General features: G+C 40.7%; 1 protein-coding gene across 1 annotated transcript in view; it reads left to right on the plus strand.

The window, feature by feature from the left end:
- Window positions 1–10,689, plus strand: part of ASB7 (ankyrin repeat and SOCS box containing 7) — a 29,032-nt gene extending 18,343 nt beyond the window's left edge. Inside the window, exon 5 of the mRNA XM_082488706.1 lies at window positions 9,936–10,689. Coding sequence (XP_082344832.1) covers window positions 9,936–10,075 — 140 coding nt within the window. The 3' untranslated portion in view covers window positions 10,076–10,689. The remainder of the gene's footprint in view (window positions 1–9,935) is intronic.
- Window positions 10,690–21,965: the final 11,276 nt, after the last annotated feature.

Here is a 21,965-nt window from a genome sequence, read left to right on the forward strand (position 1 = left end):
TCTCCCCCATTCTCTTTCCTGCTCCCCCCTACCCCAGACAACAACATGGCATAGTTCGTTCCGGCGACTTGAAGGGGTTTCGTGTCTGTGTAGCTTTGATTTGATTTTGTTGATGTCTTTGAAATACGAAAGAGATTTTAACTCATCGTGACTTCTGGTATTGAAAAAAAGCATTAGGCTCCTAATATTCTGGTCACTTTTGATTATCGGGTTTTGGTGTACTAGATCTACTGAAAGTTTTCTCTTCCTCTCTCGTTCAACCTGGTTTCGTAATTACGGTATTGCCTAAAGCATTTAGGAATTGCTGATTAGCAATTGGCAGGAGTTTGCTAATTCAGACGTGTTCAGATGGCCTGATAAATTACCATCCTGCTAGGTTGATCTTTGCGCTGCAGAGAATGGGGTATTTCATATATGCTTTTTTTCCCCCCTCCAGATCCTTTTATTTTTTTGGGATGTGGTAGTTTTTAATGCAAATTAAGCACCCTATGTGCTCTGTAAGGAAAGTGAACTTCAGTGTGGGCTGGGGGTAAATCAGCTGAGATCTACTGTCAGTAGATGACACAAATAAGCACTTGGAATTTCACTTTTGTCTTCGTGATTTGCGGTGTTATTTTTGCTTTTATCTGAAATCTAAAGAGTATTTTTGGAAAGGTAGACATTGATAATAAGAAGTACGTGCAACTAATAGATTTTGGGTTAATTCGCCCGCCCCTTCTCATTCAAACGCTTTTCTTTCTGGTTTCCTTTTTGGAAGCCCGTCACTATCTAGTAGCACCTTCAGAGTTCTTAGCAGGTGATGTAATATCCAGACTTGCAATTTTCCACAGTCTTGGGAGGTATCGGTAAGCATGAAGGCTTACACCGCTTCGGCGTTTCCTCGATGTCTAAAAACTAATTCGGAAAGTTGGAAACAGGTACTGTAACTTACTTGTAGGTTGCAGATTCCATACCTTAAGGGTTTAATGTTAAGTGAGAAGTAAGTTCTCCTTCAGAAAGGTAGCTTAAATTTGTGGCTAATGTAACGGTGTTGAAACTGTCCCAGTTTTGTGCTGTTGGAGGGAGAACTGGGAAAGCAGGGAGCACTAGTGCTGACAGAAACACTTCAGCTTTGTACTTCGGAGCAAAATTATTATGAATATATGTTTACAAACAGCTATAAACAGAGACTGCTGCCCTTATTATAAATATCCAAACGCTGTCTTCCACGGTTTTCGTGAGTAATCGCTTTAATAAGACGGTGTAGGAGAGATGAAACGCATAAAGAGCGAGCTGGGATTTCGGTAGCAGAGTTCCCAATTAGATCAGAGACTGTACAGGGAATTGTTGAGATCTCACACAGCAGCACTTCGGGGAAGAATCTTGTTTCCGAGTCTGTTGCAATTTGTACTTACTAGAAGAAAAATTTACACAATTTTTAGAGAATTCTTCTAGTGCAAGTCTTCCTGAAATTATCTCTTGGGGTTGGTAACAGTGCCTCGGTCGTAGGGCTTAACGGGAATTTCTAGTTTGTTTATTTGAACGTTTTGCCAAGTGCTTAGTATAGAAGCCCATAGCTGTAAGTTTTATACGTGCATCCGAAGTTTTCAAGAGTATATTTGGTAGTAAAACAGGAATTACTTTTTACTTTTGCAGCAGCTTAAAATTTTTAAGCTTAAAAATTAATATATGTGAATTAGGAAAGTTATCAAACCAGTCCGTGTCTTCAAATGCAAGCAGTTGCGTGCTTCACAGAAATGTAAGATGTAAGTAGCTGATTTTTTTCATACTCAGAAAACGTATTTATACAGTGTCAGTTCTTCAGAAAACATTATATGTGAATTTCTTTTTGTTTTGGTAGGTATTGTAATCGGTAATAATCGCAGCCTTTAGCCCAGGTCGCCAGTTGTGGCTAACAGGCAAGAACCCGAGCTCTCAGAAATACTCAGTATTGGCCCTGAGAGTCTGCAAGAAGATATTGGATTTTGGGCTTTGACCCCGAAGGTCTGATATTCTTCCTGGTTACAGGTAGAGATTCCTTTGCTCTTAGAATAATTCCAAGAGGAAGGAAGTTATGCTCTAGTTGTGTCTCGCTATTTAAGCACAAAGCTGGAAGTTCGGAACGACAAAGTTTTTCATTGTGAGTCTGCTGTTGACTTAATGTTTAGATGGTCACTCATGTCTTTTTGTTTTTTGTTTTTTGTTGTTTTTTTTTCTTCCCTCCCCCTTTCTTTTTTACAATACAAAAATGAGTAAAGTCTCCCCGTGGAAAAAAACCCGCAACAATATTGAAGGTGAAAATTTCTCAAGGATCTTATTAATCACCTTCCTTTTCCTTATATGTATTACGCTTTTCTACTCCAAAAAACATTTATTGGCAACCACCACAGTACCCGAGATCATCTGATAAATAGTTGTTTTGGAGCACTACGGTATAACGCTTCAGTTCTATGAGTTGTGAACCTGCCTCTTCAGGAGTGTCGGTGGTTAAGCCTGGAATACACTAATGCAAAAGTAAAATAGAAATGCATGTATATAAGATATATATGAAGATAGAGATACATTTATTTTTTATTTTTTTGGTAGCGTGTATGTCTACAGAATTAACGTGTGCAATTGCAGTCCTGGATGGAATGATTTATGTTGAAGGTGATGTTGAATGGGATTTGAGAATATTAAAACTTATAAAGAGAATGCTGGAGGTAGGAAAAAATGCAAGTATTAGAAAAATACTTAAAAATTTAAATAAACGTTAAGATACAAAAAATTCAATTATGATCTCAGAAAGGGGAATAAAAAGGCTTGAACCCTTCCCCCTCCCCATTTAATTTAATCACAGTTCGGATAATGTTGCAGCCAAGAGAGTCTGTGAGTAGCTACGCGAGTTGCTTGTCTGTGTCGAGGCGAATAGCGAAGTAAATGGATACGGCCACAGCAGTGTAATATGACATGTATGTTAACAGGTATCAAAGAACTCGTTTCAGATCTGGAACAAGATCTAAAGGTCACCAAATGAATTAAACTACAAATATTTCATCTGCATTCCTTTTTTTAAAATTTTTCAAAGGGCGAATCTCTGGCTTTGGCTAGAGTGTAATTTTGTGTTTAGATTTATATAGCACTGTAAATGTGCAGAAAAATTTAGACAAATTTCCTGCTAAGGAAATTCTTATACATTTTTCGTCTCTATTCCTTTGCTAAATAAAGATAACTCAAGCAGGATTTATTTTATTTTTACTGGAAGAACATTTTAAAAAGGGTCTCTGCATAGTTTAAACTTTTACGAATACAGAAGTGTCACGGGGAATTAAGTAGATTTCTACATATTTTATTACATAGATAATTGCAAAAGAAACAGTATCTTCCTGTTCGTTATAATGTAGAAGAACTCTACTGGAATTGCAAGCTTTGTCTGCTTCCTCGGGTGCTGCTGGAGGTGTTGCGCTGATGAACGTTGTCTGCTTTGTCACCCAGAGTTACGCAGAAAACTGGGGCAAGAGGGTTCTTTTATAGTTTTCATTTTATCTGACTCGGCGATAAGCAAATACCGTCTGAATCCTGATTACTTTCTGCAGATCGCAGGTACCTGTTTGTTAAAGACCAGTATAGTTTTTGATACCTTTATAAAGACACAGCCTAATTTTTCTTTCTAGAAAGAAGAGAGGTACCTTTCAAATAACTGTTTAACTCTCAACTCAGAATTGCCGAGTGTGATTTTGAAAAATGTAGCTACTAAATCAGAGCGCATTTGACTGTTTATATTAAGCAGTCGAGTCCTTTTTATAGATCTATATACACATGTATACTTTGGAAGAGTTTTATTTGAAGATGCCTATGTAAAAAAAAAAAAAAAAAATTTAAAAATCTATATTTTTACATGTGGCATGTAAGGTACAGCCAACCCCACTCTCACTTGCACACCTATACCCTACTCTGTTACCATGTAAAAATAGTGTAACAATGCATCTTAAGCCTGTCTTTATGTTCAAAGCACTTTACTTACTGTCTCCTAAAAATAGATAAACATTATGGTATTGACATTCTTAGCTGAGTTTTCATAGCAATTTCAGTAAGACTGAATTTATAGAAAAGTTACAAAATATTAAAAAAAAAAATCTTCTACAAGCATATTAAAATCTCAGTTTCATTGCTAAATACACCTGTTAGACTTAACATTGAGCTTTAATGGCACTCTGCTTTTCCAGATATAAATTTTCGGTCTAAAATACGCTCTTCCTTGCTACATACTTTCTGTGCCAAAAATCTTGAAATTGAACAGACATCTAAAACTCACTGTGGAGAATTATTTTTCAAAGAGCAACGAAAACATACTTCGAGCTCGAGAATTCTAAAGGAGCCGTACTGAACACAAAATTGAACTAGAACTTTTGAAATAACTCGTATAATATCCAGTTAAGTAAAAGCGCTCTTTGCCCTGTTGAGCTGCATACTGCTTCAAGGAGTTTGTTCACCTTCTCGGCGAACCCTCTGTCATTCTCTCTTGAAATTGAGCCCTGCCTGTCTTATAGGAATATTTCAGACCTATAGATTTTTGATAGCAGTTTGGGGTTTTTTTTCTGGCATTTTGAATGCCGGAAAACCAGATATCCCCTCTAGTTATTCTGCTGTTGTTTTTTACAGAGTACAAGACAACGCGTTTCCTAAACGCCGACCCGCTCCTGTTGCGATGAACAGCTGAATTCCCGTTCAGCTCCGCAACAGCCGTTTGCCAGGTGATGGCATCCTTTCAGTATGAGCCTCTTTGTCTCTTTGTCTGCCCATCCTCATCAATGGGTTTCTCGGCTGGTGGGTGTGAGTTTTCCAATTGATAAGTTTAATTATCTTTTTTAATTCCCCCCTCCCCCCCCCCCCCCCCCCAAGCCAACAAAATCATAACTAAATTTGATTGCTGGCAGTAGCTGATTTCCTTCACAGTTGTGAAATAAGGGATGGATTTAATAGTTAGCTGCACATAGAAGTACTTATTCCGATACTCTAGAGGAACTGAGCTGCTGCCAGCCATACATCAGCCTGGTTTTGACTTTTTTTTTTAATGTTTCACAAAACTTTTCTTTTTAAGTTTCCTTTGTAGCTAAAAAGAAACTACCAAGTGGTTTCTTGCTACTGTTTTCGGCCTTTAACAATTCCCAGGGGATGCAGAGGCTCAATTTGAGCAATATCACTGTAAGCTTTTTTCTGAAGAAATGTATTAATAATGCAGAGAAAACTGTGGGCGGCTTCTGAAATACATCACTGCTGTTATTTTTCAACTTCTTCAGAAACTGCCTTTCCCCTTCAAATCAATGACACCGATTGTTTGCTTTTAAAAGTACTTTTTTTTTTTTTTTTTTTTTTAAGTAGGTAGAACAATACATCAGAGAGGATCTCCTCGCAGCCTACAAGAGTATTAATTTCAGTTATACCTAAGTTTTCTCTTGGGTAAGAGAACGGGTTAGTTCATGATTTTTGCTTCGCGCAGATGCTCTTGTATCTTCAGTGGAGGAAAGTGGTCGGGATTCCCCCTTTCCACCTATACGACGCCTTTGCCTAAAACTGGGTGAGAGTCCCTACAGTGTTGTCAGAGGTACTAGGTCTAATGTTACACCTTAATGATCCTTAAATATAGACCTATTAGGTGAGTTAGTGTTTTATTTTGGGGGGAGCATGGTCTGCCTAGGAGAAACGGGCAGGCGCGGGTCTAAATGTATAAGCTGCGGAGCAGTGGTAACAGTGACATACAGTTCTTGTTATAGGTAGTAAATCCGAAATGTAGGTTTTGTCCGTCTCTGGGATAAAACAGCAAACTCCCAGACAGACCAGCAGAAAAATGTTGAAACCGCAAAAAAGGAATGGAGTGGAGTATTGAGTGGAAATTCAGGATTAACTGTAATAATTTCTTCCCATTAAAACATGCATTTTTTTTCCCTTGCTTCACCAGAGAAGGCAAATCTATTAATAATAACTTAAAAGGCTTATTTCATTATATAAGTAAAATAATTATTAATTATTTAAGGCAGGGGGAAGCTCAGGAACTTATTTTGTTAGCAGTTGAAGAACTGAATTAGGAAAATGTTTAAATTTGATACGTACTGAAGTCTGCTACCTCTAGAGAGGAAAAAAAATTGAAAAACAATTCCTCTTTATTTTATAACCCTACGTTTTACATTTCTTCTGTTTGGAAGAAACTTTTTTGTTATGTTTGGGAAACTATACACAAGAAGTGCGTTGGTGGGGATTTCTGCTTTCCATTACAGCACGTAGCATGAGCTGTGGAAGACAAAAGATGAACTAGACATCTCTTTTTCCTGTAATTAATACTTCTAATGTATTCGGTTATGGCTATAAAGCTTGCAAAATAAATCGACTGAAGTTTTCTGACTTGTTCTGGTGAACACGTTAGCAAACCTTCAGCTCTACAACAGGGGCAGGTTTTTGCTGCCCTGATATAACAGCCTAACAACACCCCCCTGCTCCGGAATAACACCGCTGCTGTCACCAAGGGCTCCCATTGAGACCGGATCAGGGATGCATTTGGGGTGGTTTTGGTTTTTTTTTTTTTTTTCTGAAGGTAATCAGTAGTTTTATATCACTGTTTTGTGTGGTGGTGGTAATCAGGTCAATCTTGCCTTTTATGGTTTTGTTTTGTTTTTTTTTTTCTTTTTAATTCTCTTCCTTTCTAGCTTATTTGCCTAAATAACTTTGCAGGCTTGTGATGCAGGATATAACCAAAGTTGCTACTTCCTAATTGTTTTTAAACAGAACTTTATTCATTATTTAACTTGTCTTACTCTGCCAAATTACTAATAACATTTTTCATTTGCCAAACCAAGGTTCACTGACATCAGTCTGTAATCCTTTATTTTTTTCCTTTTTCATTCAGATGCAACCAAGAATGAGTAAGTGTTGTAGACACCGGTTCTAATAAATCACGAATGCATTAATAACCCCGGAATTTGCAAGGCGTGACCTAAGACACTAACAGCCACTAGATGTAGCAACTGGTGCTTAACACTGGCAATGTCCATTGTTAACACATTCCCAGGAAATATTTTTAGGCTTATCAGCGGAAAATGTCATACGTTTGATAATCGGGTCTTTTTGAATTAACTGATGACCAATTTCTTCTGGGTATTTTAAGTTGTCTGTTCCAGTTTGTTCTCAAAAAACCCGTAGGATGTTAATTAAAAGGCATTAATTTCTGAAACCAGAAATCAGTGTCTCACAGCTGTATTATTGTGTACTCTAACACAGAAAATACACATGTAGATCTGTAGTTCTTTATACCCTCTAACGCTGCTGTTTGCAGTTAACTTTTGAAAAGGTGCATCCTTTCTCAACCCTGCTCGCATTCGCATTTAAAGCATTAGAACTATTTCTTTATCACCATAAAGATTCTGCTTGGTTTCTTTCCAAAAGTAACTTTTCTTTCCCCGAAGCTCCAGCATTCAGCTGTTGTCCGAGTTGTATAAATTCATTCCTTCAGGTGGAAAAAAAAAAATTGCTAAGAAGAAGCCACCAGTGGACAAAGTAACTAATGATCTGTATTCTAAGTCACGGCTGAAGGATATAATTAAAAATAAATGGACATTTAGATACTGTGGGGATAAGTGTAATAAAAGTATTTTAAACTTATGAAGGAAACTCAAATTTCATGCTCTTTAATTTCAAATCTAATTCCTTTAAAAACAGACTGAGACTATTTTCGTGCATTACTTCTGCTAGCTTACCTTGGATAATTTTAGTGCTTAAGATAAATCCCAGTGTATACCTGTCTGTCAGCCCATTTCTGTAGGACAACCCATGCAGGGGGGGGAAAAAAGGGGGAACTCGCTATAAAGGGTGACTGAAACCATGTACAAAATGCCCAAAGTAGAAAACAGGAAATAGTTTCATAATCTCTTTACTCTGTACTTACCAGTAAAGTCTAATAAACTCGTAACGTCAATGTCTATTTAGCTGATAGAAGGTTTGTTGCTGACTTAGGAGGAGGATGGAAGAAGGGAAGGGGCCCGAAGCAGCTCTGGGGCTGACTCCGGCAAGAAAAACCCTCCCGTCCCCTCCGAACAGGTTTGTCCCCGCTGAGCTGACAGCATCCTACTGTCCACCGTAGATCCGGCCCGTGTCGCAGCCCCGTTCGGAAGGCATTTCCTCTTTCGAAAACGTCCTGCTTAATTGGTGGCAGCTCAGGAAAGCTAATTGGAAACGTCCATCTAAGTTACCTAAAGTCACTTTAGTTGTTGTGTATTGCTTTTTAAAGAAATGATCGATTCAAGCAGTCAGCTGAATAAACTCACCATGCCTTTCTTCGCAAAAGCAAGCACTGTCTTTTACCATTAACGATTATACAGATAATAGAAGACTGCAATAAGTTGCTCTGTTGGCGACAGATTATCTTGATACCGGCATAAGCACCTGCATTGTTCACGTTGCTTTGCATTGTTCAGTATTTTGGCTCAGGCGGCCATCGGGTGCCATAACTGCGTAAGCATCTTTTTCTTCCCCCTTCCCTCCTCCAGGCCATGGCATAGTTAAGTCAATGATCAAAATATTGCCTAGCGCACCCTCGGTGTGTTATTTGGGTAGTTTCAAAAAAGATAGAGCAGAATGAGGGGGGGGGGGGAAAAAAAAGGGCAAAAAAAAAAGCCCAAAGGCAGGCAGCTAGTTTGGTCAGAGGTTTGGAGCGGTTCCCGTGGTGGGAGGTTGTTAAATAGAGCGGATGTCTTCAGCTTTGGAGAGAGGTACCGAGCGTGAGTGGAGGACGGAGAATAATATAAAGGTATGTAAAATCATGACTGGCGTGAGAACAATTACTCGTTTGGGGTGGGTTTTTTTGTAACTCAAAGAATGGTAGGCACGCAATGAAGCGATCAGGAAGCAGATCTAAAATAAATAAAAGCACTTTGTAGTTTTCCAGCCGACGCCTAATTATATTGTGAAATTTGTTGCCACAGGATGTTTTGGATACTGAAAGTATGAATGGGTTCAAAAAAACATTAAACAGATTTACAAAGGGCAGGCCATTCACAGCTATTAAAGACATAGATCTGTGTGCAATCTCTGGTTTAGGAAGGCCCAAAGGCACCGGTGCTGAAAGCTGGAAGGGTATATTGGGACAGGATTTCTCAATGTCTGTTGTTCTGCTCTTTTCTTCTTCCTTGGGCTCCATCGCTGGGTACTTCCAGATACAAGGCTAGATTAATCTTCCTTATGGGATGTTGCGTGGGGGACCATTTTTCAAGGTGTCTGACTTTGAACGCTTTCCCCTTAAGAATGAGTTTGAAAAGGAACCGGTTATTTTGGAAAACCCTTGCCAGAAACTCTGAAGTTCATGTGATGTCAGTAAAGCTTTTCCTCTGTGGTTAACCCATATTTTCATCTCTCTGTTGGACGAGGTTGTGGCTGTATCCAAAGCCTAAAGGCTTCATCGTTTCATTGGAAGGGAAAGATAACCTTTAACTCTGCCACGCGATCCTCAAATACCTTTTATAAAGCCTCACTCTGTAAGGAAAGTGCCTAGTCCTATCACAGGAAGGTTTTGTCATGTTTGAAAAGAAGTGAGACCGAGGGGGTTTTTCCCCAGGCGTTACAAGGACAGAAAAAAAAAAAAAAAAAAATAATCCACAAAAAGTTAAATGGAGGAGTTACGCTGTTCTGCGGCGCTCAAGCGTATGTTGCCACCTGGTGAGAATCCTCACGTGGATAATGTCGCTTCACGCTGGCATCAGTAAAGTTATGTGCGTGTAAAGAATGTTTTTTAGGATGCGTCCCTTGATTTCTTTGAATTGTTGTTCGTTAGAAAGGTATTAACTTCCACCCTTTTTTCTCTTGTAATTTTTCCCTTCCCTCTGCCTCTTAGAAAACGGCAAACGTCTGTGATTTTATTTGAGTAAATGATCTCTTAAAGTATGTTTAAAATGCGATCATTTTACTTCTATGTGTTCCTTTTGTCTTTTCAGGACAGCCCAGAAACTTGCAAGATCTATGCCGAATTAAAATCCGTCAGTGTATAGGCCTTCAAAACCTAAAACTACTTGACGAACTACCCATTGCCAAGGTCATGAAAGACTACTTAAAACACAAATTTGATGATATCTGATATCCATGAAGACGAGAACTCTGAGCAAGATTAGTTATATTCCAGATACTGAAGAGGCTTGTTGCCTTGCACAAAGTATATCCTATGCAAATTCTGATTTTTCTGTGAAGTCAGAAGGCAGGTATACACTTCCTTGGGTTTTTTATACCACACGCTAGAAGGTCTTAATTTTTGGTTTCTTGGTCCAAGTTTCCAAGGTCCAAGCTTTCTATACAATAGGACGTTTTAAAAATTGCTGTTGTTTTTTTTTTTTTTTTCGTTTGTTTGTTTTCACATTGGGCGTGCAGGCTTGCAGTGGAGCGGGAAGGTGGCCTCTCAAGGGAAGTGGTTGGGTTGAATTTGGCATGCTGAGCAGTTGTTCAAGAAAAGAAAGTTTGGAAATCAAGGCACCGGTCCTGCAAAAGGGTACCCATAGAAAGGCCCTCAGAGCCCCGTTTGTCTGTTGGGACTCTTGTCTCTGCCGGGGTGTATCTTTTTGCAGGATCGAGGGAAGAGTTGATAATCAACATGTCCTAGGGTACTGTGATATAATTTGGAAATAAAGGAAAAAATGCAGTTACCCTATTCCATTTGAGGGTCTATACATTGGCTCTTTTTATATTATTGTTTTCCTAATTCCTGTAGTTGGGATGCCCATAAAATTCGGGCCCTCTTCTTTCCTAACATTTCCTGTTAAATGGGCGGCTGTTTGTAAGTCTATTTTTAACAGTGACAGTACACTACAAAGAGGCATAGCCTCGGTATTTTTTACATTAACTTAAAAGTAAACAAATTTAGATGATTTTTTTTTTTTAAGCCAATGTATTCTGTTTCTCATACAGTGCCTCCTGTGCAATAATCTTTCTGATGTATTTTTCCTTTATGTGTGATTCCCCCCCACACGCTGTTCCTCATTTAGTCTCAGTGCATTACGTGTGAGAATGGGAACTGCTGCCTCGCTCTAGTGTTGACGTGACATTACTGAAGTGGTGCGGCAGTTGCCGTTCGTTATTACTCCCTGAATTTCATGAATGTATAACCTGCTTTATTTCACTTTCAGTTGAAATTTTATCTACGGGTTCTCGGCCAAATTGTGTCCCCTTAAAAGAAGAAGAAAAAAAAAAAAAAAAAAAAGAAAAGAAATTGGCCAAATCCTTTTACTTTAAAGGCAGTGATGGATTTTATTATTTTGTTGTTGTTGTTGCTCTGAAATTCGGTTTGTTTCAGGTTAGAGAGTGGGAAGTGCACGTAAGTTATTCAGATGCGTTTTACGTGTGCACTAACAAGAAAAGCCCCATTCATATTGGAAGTTTAAATTTTGCAATTAATCTGAAAGCAGCAACTGAAAGGAGTATTGAAATTCGGCTACTGAATGTGTTTTTCATACTAGGTATTAAAAAGATCGTTAAAGAGTTTTGTTTCTGATCATAAAAAACATGAAGTTCTCACTATCAAAAAAAAGATTGGGCCAAAATGTGCAGTTGTTTCACTCTCTTTATTTTGAGGGGATTATGGAGTCATCACAGGGTTCTTGCCAGTGTCCTCTACCTTTGTTTTGCCATCGTCCTGGCTCCCAAAGAGCCTCTCTGATATCGGGAGTGCTTTTGTACCGATTACACCAGTGGAAGCGGGGAGATGAAAGGAGCGGTGGTGGCTTTTAAATTTAACACTGTCACTTTCAAAATATTTCATATTAAAAATATGAAAAGCAAGGTGAAGCAGGTATACTCATATTATTTAACTGTGCTAGTTCCTTTTAATGTCTTATAACCCCGGACCGCAGTTCCTTGAGCACGAACCTTATCGCTGATAGTGGATGCACCGGAACTCTGGCAAACAGGAGGATTATCTCTCCCTGTTGTGCCTGGCATTGCATCAGGTTTCCAAACAATTAGTGATTTGGGGGGATTCAGGGCTCAGCGGCTTGGTAATGAGATGTTGAACCTTTTTATCTCCAACTTGTATCGGTTCAAGTCCAGCCTGGTTGTGACGAGTGACCTAAAGTTCCCGTCTCGGCAGCGTGAGCGAGCAAGTAACGTCCGACCTTCCCACCACGCGGGGCCAGCGGTGGTCACCTCCAGGCGGTAGAGCTTTAGAGTGCTTCCTCCAGGTTGTGTGTAGCGGTGGTGGCATTGTAACAGGGCCAACCTGAGAGCACGGGTGGGGTGTGCGCGCGCAACGGGGGCGTGATGGCGTCTGTCAGCTCCTCCTGGAAGATCAGGTGGTGCGGTCTTTGAGCTCGCCGGTACCGAGAGAGGACAGGCGTTAAGTGTGAATCTTCAGTTTGGCGACATGAGAGCAGAACCTGAAAATGGCTTTCTTTTGTTTGGTTGGTTGTTTTTTTTTAAAAAAAAATACTTAGTATTGTTCACTACATTTGTAAGTTGGTCTAAACCAATGTCCTTCCCCAATGAATTTTTACAGTAATATTTTCTAAGGTAATCTAGAGTATATTTTAGTTGCAATCTATATTAAGGCAAATTATTTGTTCTGTCTGTTGCTGTGACTGAAGACAATTATGGAAGACTTTGTTGGTAACAGAATGCTATTTAATGAAGAAATGTGTAATTCCATTATTTATTGCTTGAGGTTTGTTTTTTGGTTATTTCTTTTAAGTAACTGACACCTGAAGGGAACACGCGTACATTTCAGGCCAGTAAAAAGCCTTTCTTTTAAATTCATTTTCATCCTGTCCTCTCTCCCCTCCCCAAGGTGGAGGGCAGCCCTCGCCCTTTCTTGGGGTGCTAAGCCGTCTCTTGCAGCTGGTTTCTCTGACCTTGATTCTGCAAAGCACCCCGGCACCTGTGCGTCTCTGAACCGACGGACAGTCCTGGTCGCTATCTTAAGTTATACATGTGCTGGAGCGCGAGTGAAGTAGGATTATTCGTGATAATCCTATCCAAATTTCAATAATGGGGAATTTGGTCTTTTTTTTATTACTTTAACTATTGTGCGCAAATACTTTGAAGAACAAACAGAACTTTGGTTTTCATCCGGACGAGAACGTGGAAGGAGAAGTGCATAATACCGTCTTGTTATGTAGCCTAGTTCCGTTACCTTAAAATTCACAGCTGAACGCTTTTAATAAACCTTAAAAAATTGGCAAATACACCAAAGAATCAATATGAGTAAAGGACTCTGATCACTAACAAACTGCAAACCTCATCCTTTAAAACAAAGCAGAAAGTTTTTGTAAATATTTATGTTTATAAATGTACAGCAGAGTAAGAGTGTTTTTTAGATTATTTAATTACCATATTTCTAAACTATTTACATTATAGACAATACTTGTTAGTTTGAAAAGCTCTTGAGTGTTTTTTCGGTTTGTGTTTTTCTTTTTTTTTTTTTTTTTTTTTTTTTAAATTCATTATCACTCATGCTTGGAATAACTCTGGCTTCCTTGGGATTGCGTGGAAAATTCAGTTTTCTGGCTCTAGTTGGCAATTGTAGAAGAACACATCTGGACAAACTCATCAGATTAAATAACCAGAGGCAAAAGAGAATATGTAGCGTGTTTACCGGAGCAGACCTGGGCTAGATGAGAAACTTGGATCCTACCTTTCTCGGTTAAATCTGTCGAGAGTCCCCAATGACGTTGTGACAAGAGCAACTTGCGACCTACCCACAAGTCTACCTTCCATGCAACGCCGTGTTACCGATATCGTCGTGTATTTTGTTCTTCCTTTGCAATGTAAGTTTTTTGCTTTGGGTCAATTCGAATTTCAAAAAAAAAAAAAAAAAAAAAAAAGAAAAAAGTTAAACCTGGTTCAAACCTTCTTTTGGGTTTATGTTCTATTTATTTCTAATGTAATGTTTTAATAACATAACACTTTACACATTTTCTCTCAATGTTTGTCTGTCTCTTCTACTCCTTTTCCCGTCTCCAGTGCACATGATTCTGGTAACGCAGTTGGTACTCAAATTTCGCCCCTGCAAATAGGAGGTCGGGTGTCTCATGAACTGTAGTGTGATTTTTAGCAGTAAATATGAGCACGAAACTCGCTCTAGAGTTGGACTTCAGAAGGGGGAGCAACCTCGTCATTAGCTATGACTAATTGGGTTTTCCCTGCTCAGATTCCCGTGCAGCCATTTCGGGGTTTTGCGAATGGCTCACCTTTCCTCCTCAAGTTCACGTACTGACAAAGATACAAAAATGGACCAAATAGAGGTCATATTTTGCAGTTGAATCTGTTTGGTGTCCATTTGCTGCTGAGAAAAGTTGAATAAGGGGGATGTATATGAATATTCCTGACACACAAATGGGACCTGGAAGCGTTTGCTTTCAGTCACAAGAGTCATGTACCACCAAAAGTTGCGGTAACGTTTTGGACCCTAAAAATTTGGAGAGGAAGGAGAGTAGATTTAAAGCCATTACTGCTAAAGGGTAGTAGGGAAAAAAAATATGTTTTCCATTGCTCAGTAGCAAACTCTACAGCCATCACTGGGAATACATACGCTCTACAAGCAGCAGTTGTGTTTCGAGCTGTTGATGATGGTTACTAACAGACTGGCCGGACTTTGACTGGTGTATTTACTGAATGCTGTGTTAAGACTTTGTTCCTGTTTATGTATCATATTTCCTGTTTGAGTGTTCGCTTGTTAAGTTAAAAACAACTAATGACTAATGTTACTACTTAAAAAAAAAAACAACTGATTTACAAGCTGTTGAGAAGTGACATGTTTAGAATATACAATCTTTCCATATATTGGTATAAGTGTGCGATAAGGAAGCGTATTTATTTTATATGGCAAAACACTTTTTTTCTTCTTTTTTTTTTTTTTTTTTTTTTTTTTTTTAACCTGTAGCGTATAACAAAACTTTTGTACCTTTGAAAGCAAAGGTAATGGAGCTGATGAAAACAAGCAAAGAGCAGGCTCTGCCATGTCTTTCCCCAAACAGCCTGGACTGAAGCATTGAAATTCTCTTTGCTCTAGTCTCTCCTCTCTGCTTTGGTTGGGGTACCACCGCCTCAAAGGTTTTCTACTGTTCTTTGAAACTGGAGTAGTATTGAAAAGCTAAAGTTTGTTCTTTTCCTATATCGCTGGCATATTGAATCTCTTCTGTATGATTCTACGTCTTGACTTATGTTATTAGCCAAAGTAAAGCTCTACACGTGATTTAATCCCATGACCATAAGAAACAAGCCAGATATATACATTGCTTTATGAAACCGTGCTACCGGGAATTCCTCAGCCAGTGCCTTCCCCAGGGATCCGCAGTGCGCAGCTGGAACAGCAAAAAGTTGGGATCGAAAGCTGCGTTGACTTTTATTGGGAAATCTCCAGCTGTCGAAGCAATCGGAACTCCAGCTGTTTCCTCCGCATCTGGCACCTCTAGTGCTGCTGACTGCTGTTTGTCAGGTCCCAGGTAAGTTTTAAATGCCGCTAAGGCTTGTCTTCGTGTCTGCGCGAAGGGTGTTTGACGCATCTGCAGAGGGCGCTTGTAAAGGGTCTGAAAGCATTTCTATGCCTTCTCTAAACTTGGTCGGTGTTGCCGTAGGATGGCGTTTGCGTAGTCTTACAGCAGGTCTGTTTGAGAGCAGTGGGTGCTGCGGGGCGGGAGTATTTCCCAGACTTTGACTTGATCTCTTGCAGTGTTTCGCAGACCCCCTCAGCAGCCGTGAAATATTCCTAAAAGGTCTGGGAAAGGTGAACGAAAAGCAAGCTTATAGGCAGTAAGTTCTACGAGGGTAAATGCTTTTCAGAGAAAATTTAAGTCTGTAAACAACTGATGTACAGCAAAGAACATCTATTCTTTGTTAGAGAGCACAAAATTGGCCATAACTCGTCTGTTCTGACTTGCAAAAATACCGTTTAATTACAGTCTTGGTACTCTGCAAATATATCAGAAGATCATCTCCTCCTCTTCTGTCACAAGTAACTAAAAGTTAATGGATGTATTGAACTAAATCCTGTCCTCGTTTCTGACTCGACCATTGTTACTCCACTGAAGGTGGTGGTTACTCAACATTTAATCCAGTGTGAAAGAGCAAATAATTGATTTGGATGGCCAGTTTGCAGTCCTGCTCCTTCCTTTGTGGCCTGAGGAGGAGACTATTTTTGGCGAGTATTTGCAAAACAACTTGTGGAGGAGTGCTAAGAGAGATTCTGCAGTTGGGGCCAAATTTACAAGCAACCAGTAGGCAATTCCTCCCCCCCGCCAAAAAAAAATCAAAACCATGGCCTGTTTTGATAGAGTTGCTTAAATGCGTTGATATCGAGTCCTGAGTTGGTGAGAGACGGTGCAGTTTGATCGTCCGTTTTGTATCTCGAGAAGCTTAAGGTGTCTGCTTATTCTCTAATGCAGCAGATTAGTTACGGTAGATCTGCAGCAAAATGTCAACTCGTTTCATTTTAACGGCTCAATTCATTTTAAAGCCTTAACAGGTTAAATTTTATATACATCAGTGTAATGGCAGGTTCTTCCGTTCTTTGCTGAGTGCGTGCATGCTTGCTTGCAGCCGGCAGTCTGCGTTCCAAACCTCTTCGGAATACTAGCTCGCGAATTTGAGTGGCGTCTCGTTGGCCAAAATGGTGAGAGCTGTCATTGTCACCGCTGTGTCTCCGCCTGTTGAGTCACACGCCAATTCTGTGTGATTTTTTTTTTTTTTTAGGTTCTCCTCTGTTACTGCCCAACTACAGCATTTGCGTGGGATAATAGAAATTTAGATTCGGCTTCACCTCGTGCTTGATTTCTAAACCTCAGAGAGTGGCCAGCTGCAGGACGTGGGTTATTGCAAGGTGGCTTCCAAGCCATGCCTGTCTCGGGCAGCTCGGCCCGAGAGCTGTACCTTAACTGTCTGGATATTGCTCGTCTCGTAATGGGGTTTAGTATAGCTGTTAGCAAGCAAAACCCAATAATTTTTAGAGAGCAGCCAGTCTGAAAATGAAGTGCCCGGGCTGTTTGGGAGGAGGATGAAGCCGAGATGTGGGATTTTGTGTGTGAGAGAGCAGAAAATGTGGCTTTTGATCTTACAGAAATGTTTGGTATGCGGGTTGTTGGGCTCAGAAGTTTGAATGTCCTTAATATAAAATAATCTGCATGAGTATTTGAGTCTGTTCCTTTTCTACTCTGTGTGAGCTGTTTAATGGTTAGTGAGCCAGAAAAAATCACTGTTTTCTGGTGGTTCAGACCCCCTCCTGATAAGTGGAAGACTTGAATTAAAGTTCCCACTCTGAACCAGGCAAAGCAATTAAGGATGGGGATTTGCACTCGCGTTCCCACCTTTTAGTGCTGTGATTACAGGGTTGTAAAATTGTGCCACAGAGAGAGAGAGTGCAACAAAACCGTTACACAATCTCCAAGGTTGACCCTGAAAAGTCACTCGGAGCAGGTACCTGGCTGGATGGAGCTCACCCTTGCGTCTCTCGCGCGTGTGAACAAATGACTGATTCTGGTGGGGTTTCTTTTGTCCCTACTTAGTTTTAATCTACCTGGAAAAAATAATTCAGACCTCTTCTGGTTCCCTGAGCACCTTACCTTGAGCTCTGGTGGTGTTTGTATTTATGGGCACCCGCCTGCTTCCAGCTCTAGACTTTGATGTTAGTGTTGACCTTCTCTTCCTCTTCACAACCTGTCCTCCACACCAGGTCTCTGACGAGGGCAGGGAATGAGCCCTTCCTTGCTCCGAGGGATACTGCCCTCGTGGGTGGATTGAGTGGTGGGATTTCAGGCGTGGCGTAGCGGTGACATTTGCCAGTCCCAAGTCTAGTGCTCGGCAGTGCTCAGAACCCCAGAGGAATGGACGGGGTGATCTCTGCAGGCATCTGAAAGAGGGAAGGAGTCTGGGTGAGGTGTATGGAAGGATGTTACGGTTTGAGGAACCCACAACAATGTATTGTTGTTTAGACAATTATTCACTCTGAGGGTGGTGAGGCACTGGAACAGGTTGCCCAGAGAGGTTGTTGAGGCCCCATCCCTGGAGGTGTTCAAGGCCAGGCTGGACGTGGCCTTGGGCAACCTGGTTTAGTGGGAGGTGTCCCTGCCTATGGCAGGGGGGTTGGAAAGAGATGATCTTCAAGGTCCTTTCCAACCTAAACCATTCTATGATTCTCTCACCTGATGACCCCTCCCCACCTGGGAAGGGGAATCGGGGGAAAAATCCAAGGAAATCCAACAGTTGAAATATAAATGGATTTAATAGAATAAGACTAGATAATTAACATTAATAACACTAAAGAACCACTGTTGATCCCGATACCAATATAAAATACACGGGGATTATACTCAGCCCATTCTATCCGTGGGAAGCTGTGCACTCCCAGCAGTGACAGCAAATGTGGGACACTGTGAGCGCTGCGGCTTTGGGAGGAAGGGAAGGGCTCAGGGCTCCGGCACCGGAGCAAGGATTCCTCAGGGTGGCAGCCATCAAGGGAGAGAGAACTCCTCAGCAAAATTTCTAATTTATATTGAATGTGACGTCCATGGTATGAAATAAGCCTGTTGGCCACAGCTTGGGTCAAGTGCCCGGGTCTCACTCCTCCTCATCCCCACACCTGGCGAGCTCGAAAACGCCGAGACCTTGAAACCCACACACCATAGCTGGCCATGGAGTAAATATTTTCACCAATTCAGACACTAGAGTCTTCTAAAAGTGCAGGTCTCCCAAGCACTAGAAGAGACTGTACTGAAAAGTAAAATTACTGAAAGAGAAATTAGTCCTGTGTCGCTCAAACCGGGACAACGGATATTTAGGCCGAGTCTGAAAAGAATGAATACGTACTTATTTGTGTAAGTTGAGTGTGTGAGTAGGGCGGGCAGCTGAGGTGGCTTCCAGGAGCATGGACCGAAGAGTGCGGGATGCTGTGAAAGCAGATACAAAGCAAATGTTAATTGAGATGTGCAGAGCAGGACTGAGAAGGGGAGGGAGGATATTGTCTGAAATGTATTTACTGTTGTCATTTCGAAGTGTGCGGCATCTTACATCTCCAGTCCTTCAGTGAGAGGAACGTCACCACAACTTTGGGATATTGTGGATGTAGTGTGTCAGCCTTAATGCGGTCCCCTCTGTCCTTTGCCTGTCTCGGGGACGTTACTTTCCTGCTGTGTCAGCCTCTTCTGCGGTTTCCTCACCGTACAAAGGCAGAGTAGCTTGAAAAGGAAAGGTGGTGAGGAAGAGGAGACAGGGGATGATAAGGAAGGTGGCAGTGATAATACTGATGTGTGCCTCGAGCAGTCACCGGGGGGAAAGATGACACCTCTGTTGCAGTGTAGCTGAGTTTGCTGTTGATCTGCTGTTAATCTACGTGAAAAATCTAAAGCGGTGCTAGTTTTTGTGATACTGCGCAGGACTCCTATGCCCTTTGGGTTTATTTTCTTTTAATCTGCTTGCTTGGCTGAAGGATCAATACTTTTCTTTTTTACAAACCGAAGATATCTTACCCTGCGTTTTCATTTACTTCAGTTCCAATGTTTCACAGTATCACAGTATGCTAGGGATTGGAAGGGACCTCAAAAGATCATCTAGTCCAATCCCCCTGTCGGAGCAGGAACACCTAGATGAGGTTGCACAGGAAGGCGTCCAGGCGAGTTTTGAATGTCTCCAGAGAAGGAGACTCCACAACCTCCCTGGGCAGCCTGTTCCAGTGTCTGTCACCCTCACTGAGAAGAAGTTTCTTCTCAAATTTAAGTGGAACCTCTTGTGTTCCAGCTTGAATCCATTACCCCTTGTCCTATCATTGGTTGCTACTGAGAAGAGCCTGGCTCCATCCTCATGACATTCCCCCTTTTATATATTTATATTTTCATCCCAGATCACTGATTTATCTTGTGGTGGTGTTTTAAGACTCAAAACCCCTTAGCAAACTTCTTTCTCATGGCAACCAGTTACTATTTTAATGGCTCAAACTGACTACGGGCACAACAAAATCTTATGGTGACATATCTGCATTATTAGTACTGTATCCTGTAACTGCTTTTAATTTGCTCATGGCCAAGTAAATTAAATTAAGTGGCTGTCTTTAAGAGCCTCATCAGTTGTTATCAACCAATATTAGAAAACACTTTAAACGATTCCAAATAAGCCTTCTTTGAAAGACGATCCAGATATGAGCAATTTTGATCTTATCTGGTAAATAGCTTCAGATAACCCCTACTGCTAATTGAGTCTTGTGTTTTCTGCTTCCCAAGCTTGGGTACAACACTGATTATTTTTCCCCCCAAGACTTTTTGCCAATTTTCTTGAAATGTACCATTTTGAGGAAAAAAAAAAAAAAAAAAAAACAAACAAACAAAAAAAAACAAACAAAACTTTGCTGAACTTGAATTGCTTTCGCAATTCATTGGCCTTCCTTCTGCCTTGGTACGAGAACAGCTTTTCATGAGAGCAGACCCCTTGTTTTAAAGGGCATTTTTTAATGGCCCCTACATTTCACCCAGATGTTCAGTGTCTTATCTAGTACTTTGTTAATTTGTAGTTATCTTGTCAATAAAGTTGCTTTTTATCAGATACATGTAGTGTAACAGTTATTAGTCATATTGGTATATACAGCTGAACTTGCCGGCTTCGAGGATTTCCTGTGCTTCAGAAATACTTCTATAATCTGTTGTGCAGGCTCAGCTGTTCTTCATTCTAATGTGATTCATATTGTGCTTAGAAATCTGACATTCTTGGCTTGTCAGAAGTATTAATATAGGTTAGTGCCATATCTATTGAAAATTGACATGTTTTTTGCAGTGCTTTAATTTTCACTTCTTTATATTGCAGCACTCCATATTGAGCAACGCGGCGTTGTTTGCTTTTAAATTTCCCTCTCTCCTTCGGTCCTGAGAAACCCGAAATAATTAGATTATTTCTTTCTCTTGGCTTGCATAGTTTTCACTTGTAGTGAATTATGCCATGCAAAGCTGTATCCCTCCAGTGAGAATTTGGTTGTCATTGTTATGAGCTACATCTGGACTGTGTAATACTTTGTACTTTACGCTACAAAGACTCTTTGCCCGTGGCTCGGAGTCAGAAACCGTACCTCGCCAGCCTTTTCCTAGCACAAGTGCCACGCTTCACCCCCCCCGGGCCTTTCTGCTGTGGACAAGAACACTAAAGCTCCAAAGGTGGTATGACCTCGACTCTTTAATAGGCGGCCAAAATTATTGCGGGAATGTTGACCTCTGGGTGTAGTTCCCATTTTTTTCAAAGGGTCATGGGAAAGCAGAAGGGAAATTCAGACTTCCATCTACTTGAGCCAAATAGTCTATCCCGATAAATGGATGAAAGTTTATCTTCGGGAAAGAAGTTTGAATGCACCTTTAAGGTCCATATGACGGCAAATCAAGAGTCTTTACTGTGCAGCCACTTCTGTGTTTGATTACCCTACCGCAGAGGAGCTGAAGCTTTTCTTTCCAGGTTGAGACTTTCTGATTTCAGCTGGGAAGTAATGAATGGTGCTGTGTCTCGGGAAAGTCTTTCATCTTGCTGATGACATCATTTTCTGGTATAATCATGGGGATAGTAAATGATTACTATTCAGACTTCCTCTTTAAAATGAGACTTAAAAGAGTTTGTGTCTCTCACTCCCCACATTGTTTTCGTTGCTGTCATCTCTTATGCCATACTCTTTCTGGAACGTTTGCGTGGTATAGACCTACCGGTTCTTTACTGAGGCTGTTCGATTCTGACAAGGCACTATAAAACCAAACCATCTTTGGAGGATTCTCTTGTTTGTGAAGTAACGGAGAAGCAGTGCCACTTGGCTGCCCAGAGAAGAACACTAAAAATGGATGGACTTTGGGTTTGGGTGTTTGGTTGTTTTTGGTTTGTTTTGGTTTTTTTCCCCTCCAGCCTATCTGCTAGGTCAAGAGAACATCAAGTGCTCTAAGCAAAGGTGCGCCTGTAAGCAGAAATCTTGGAGGGTGCTCTGATTTCTTACCCCTAAAATTTTTCCTTGCATAAGAGCCACGCTCAGAGCTGGTGCT

The sequence above is a fragment of the Vanellus vanellus genome (genome assembly GCF_965231255.1).
Source record: "Vanellus vanellus genome assembly, chromosome: 11".
NCBI classification, from domain to species: Eukaryota; Metazoa; Chordata; class Aves; order Charadriiformes; family Charadriidae; genus Vanellus; species Vanellus vanellus.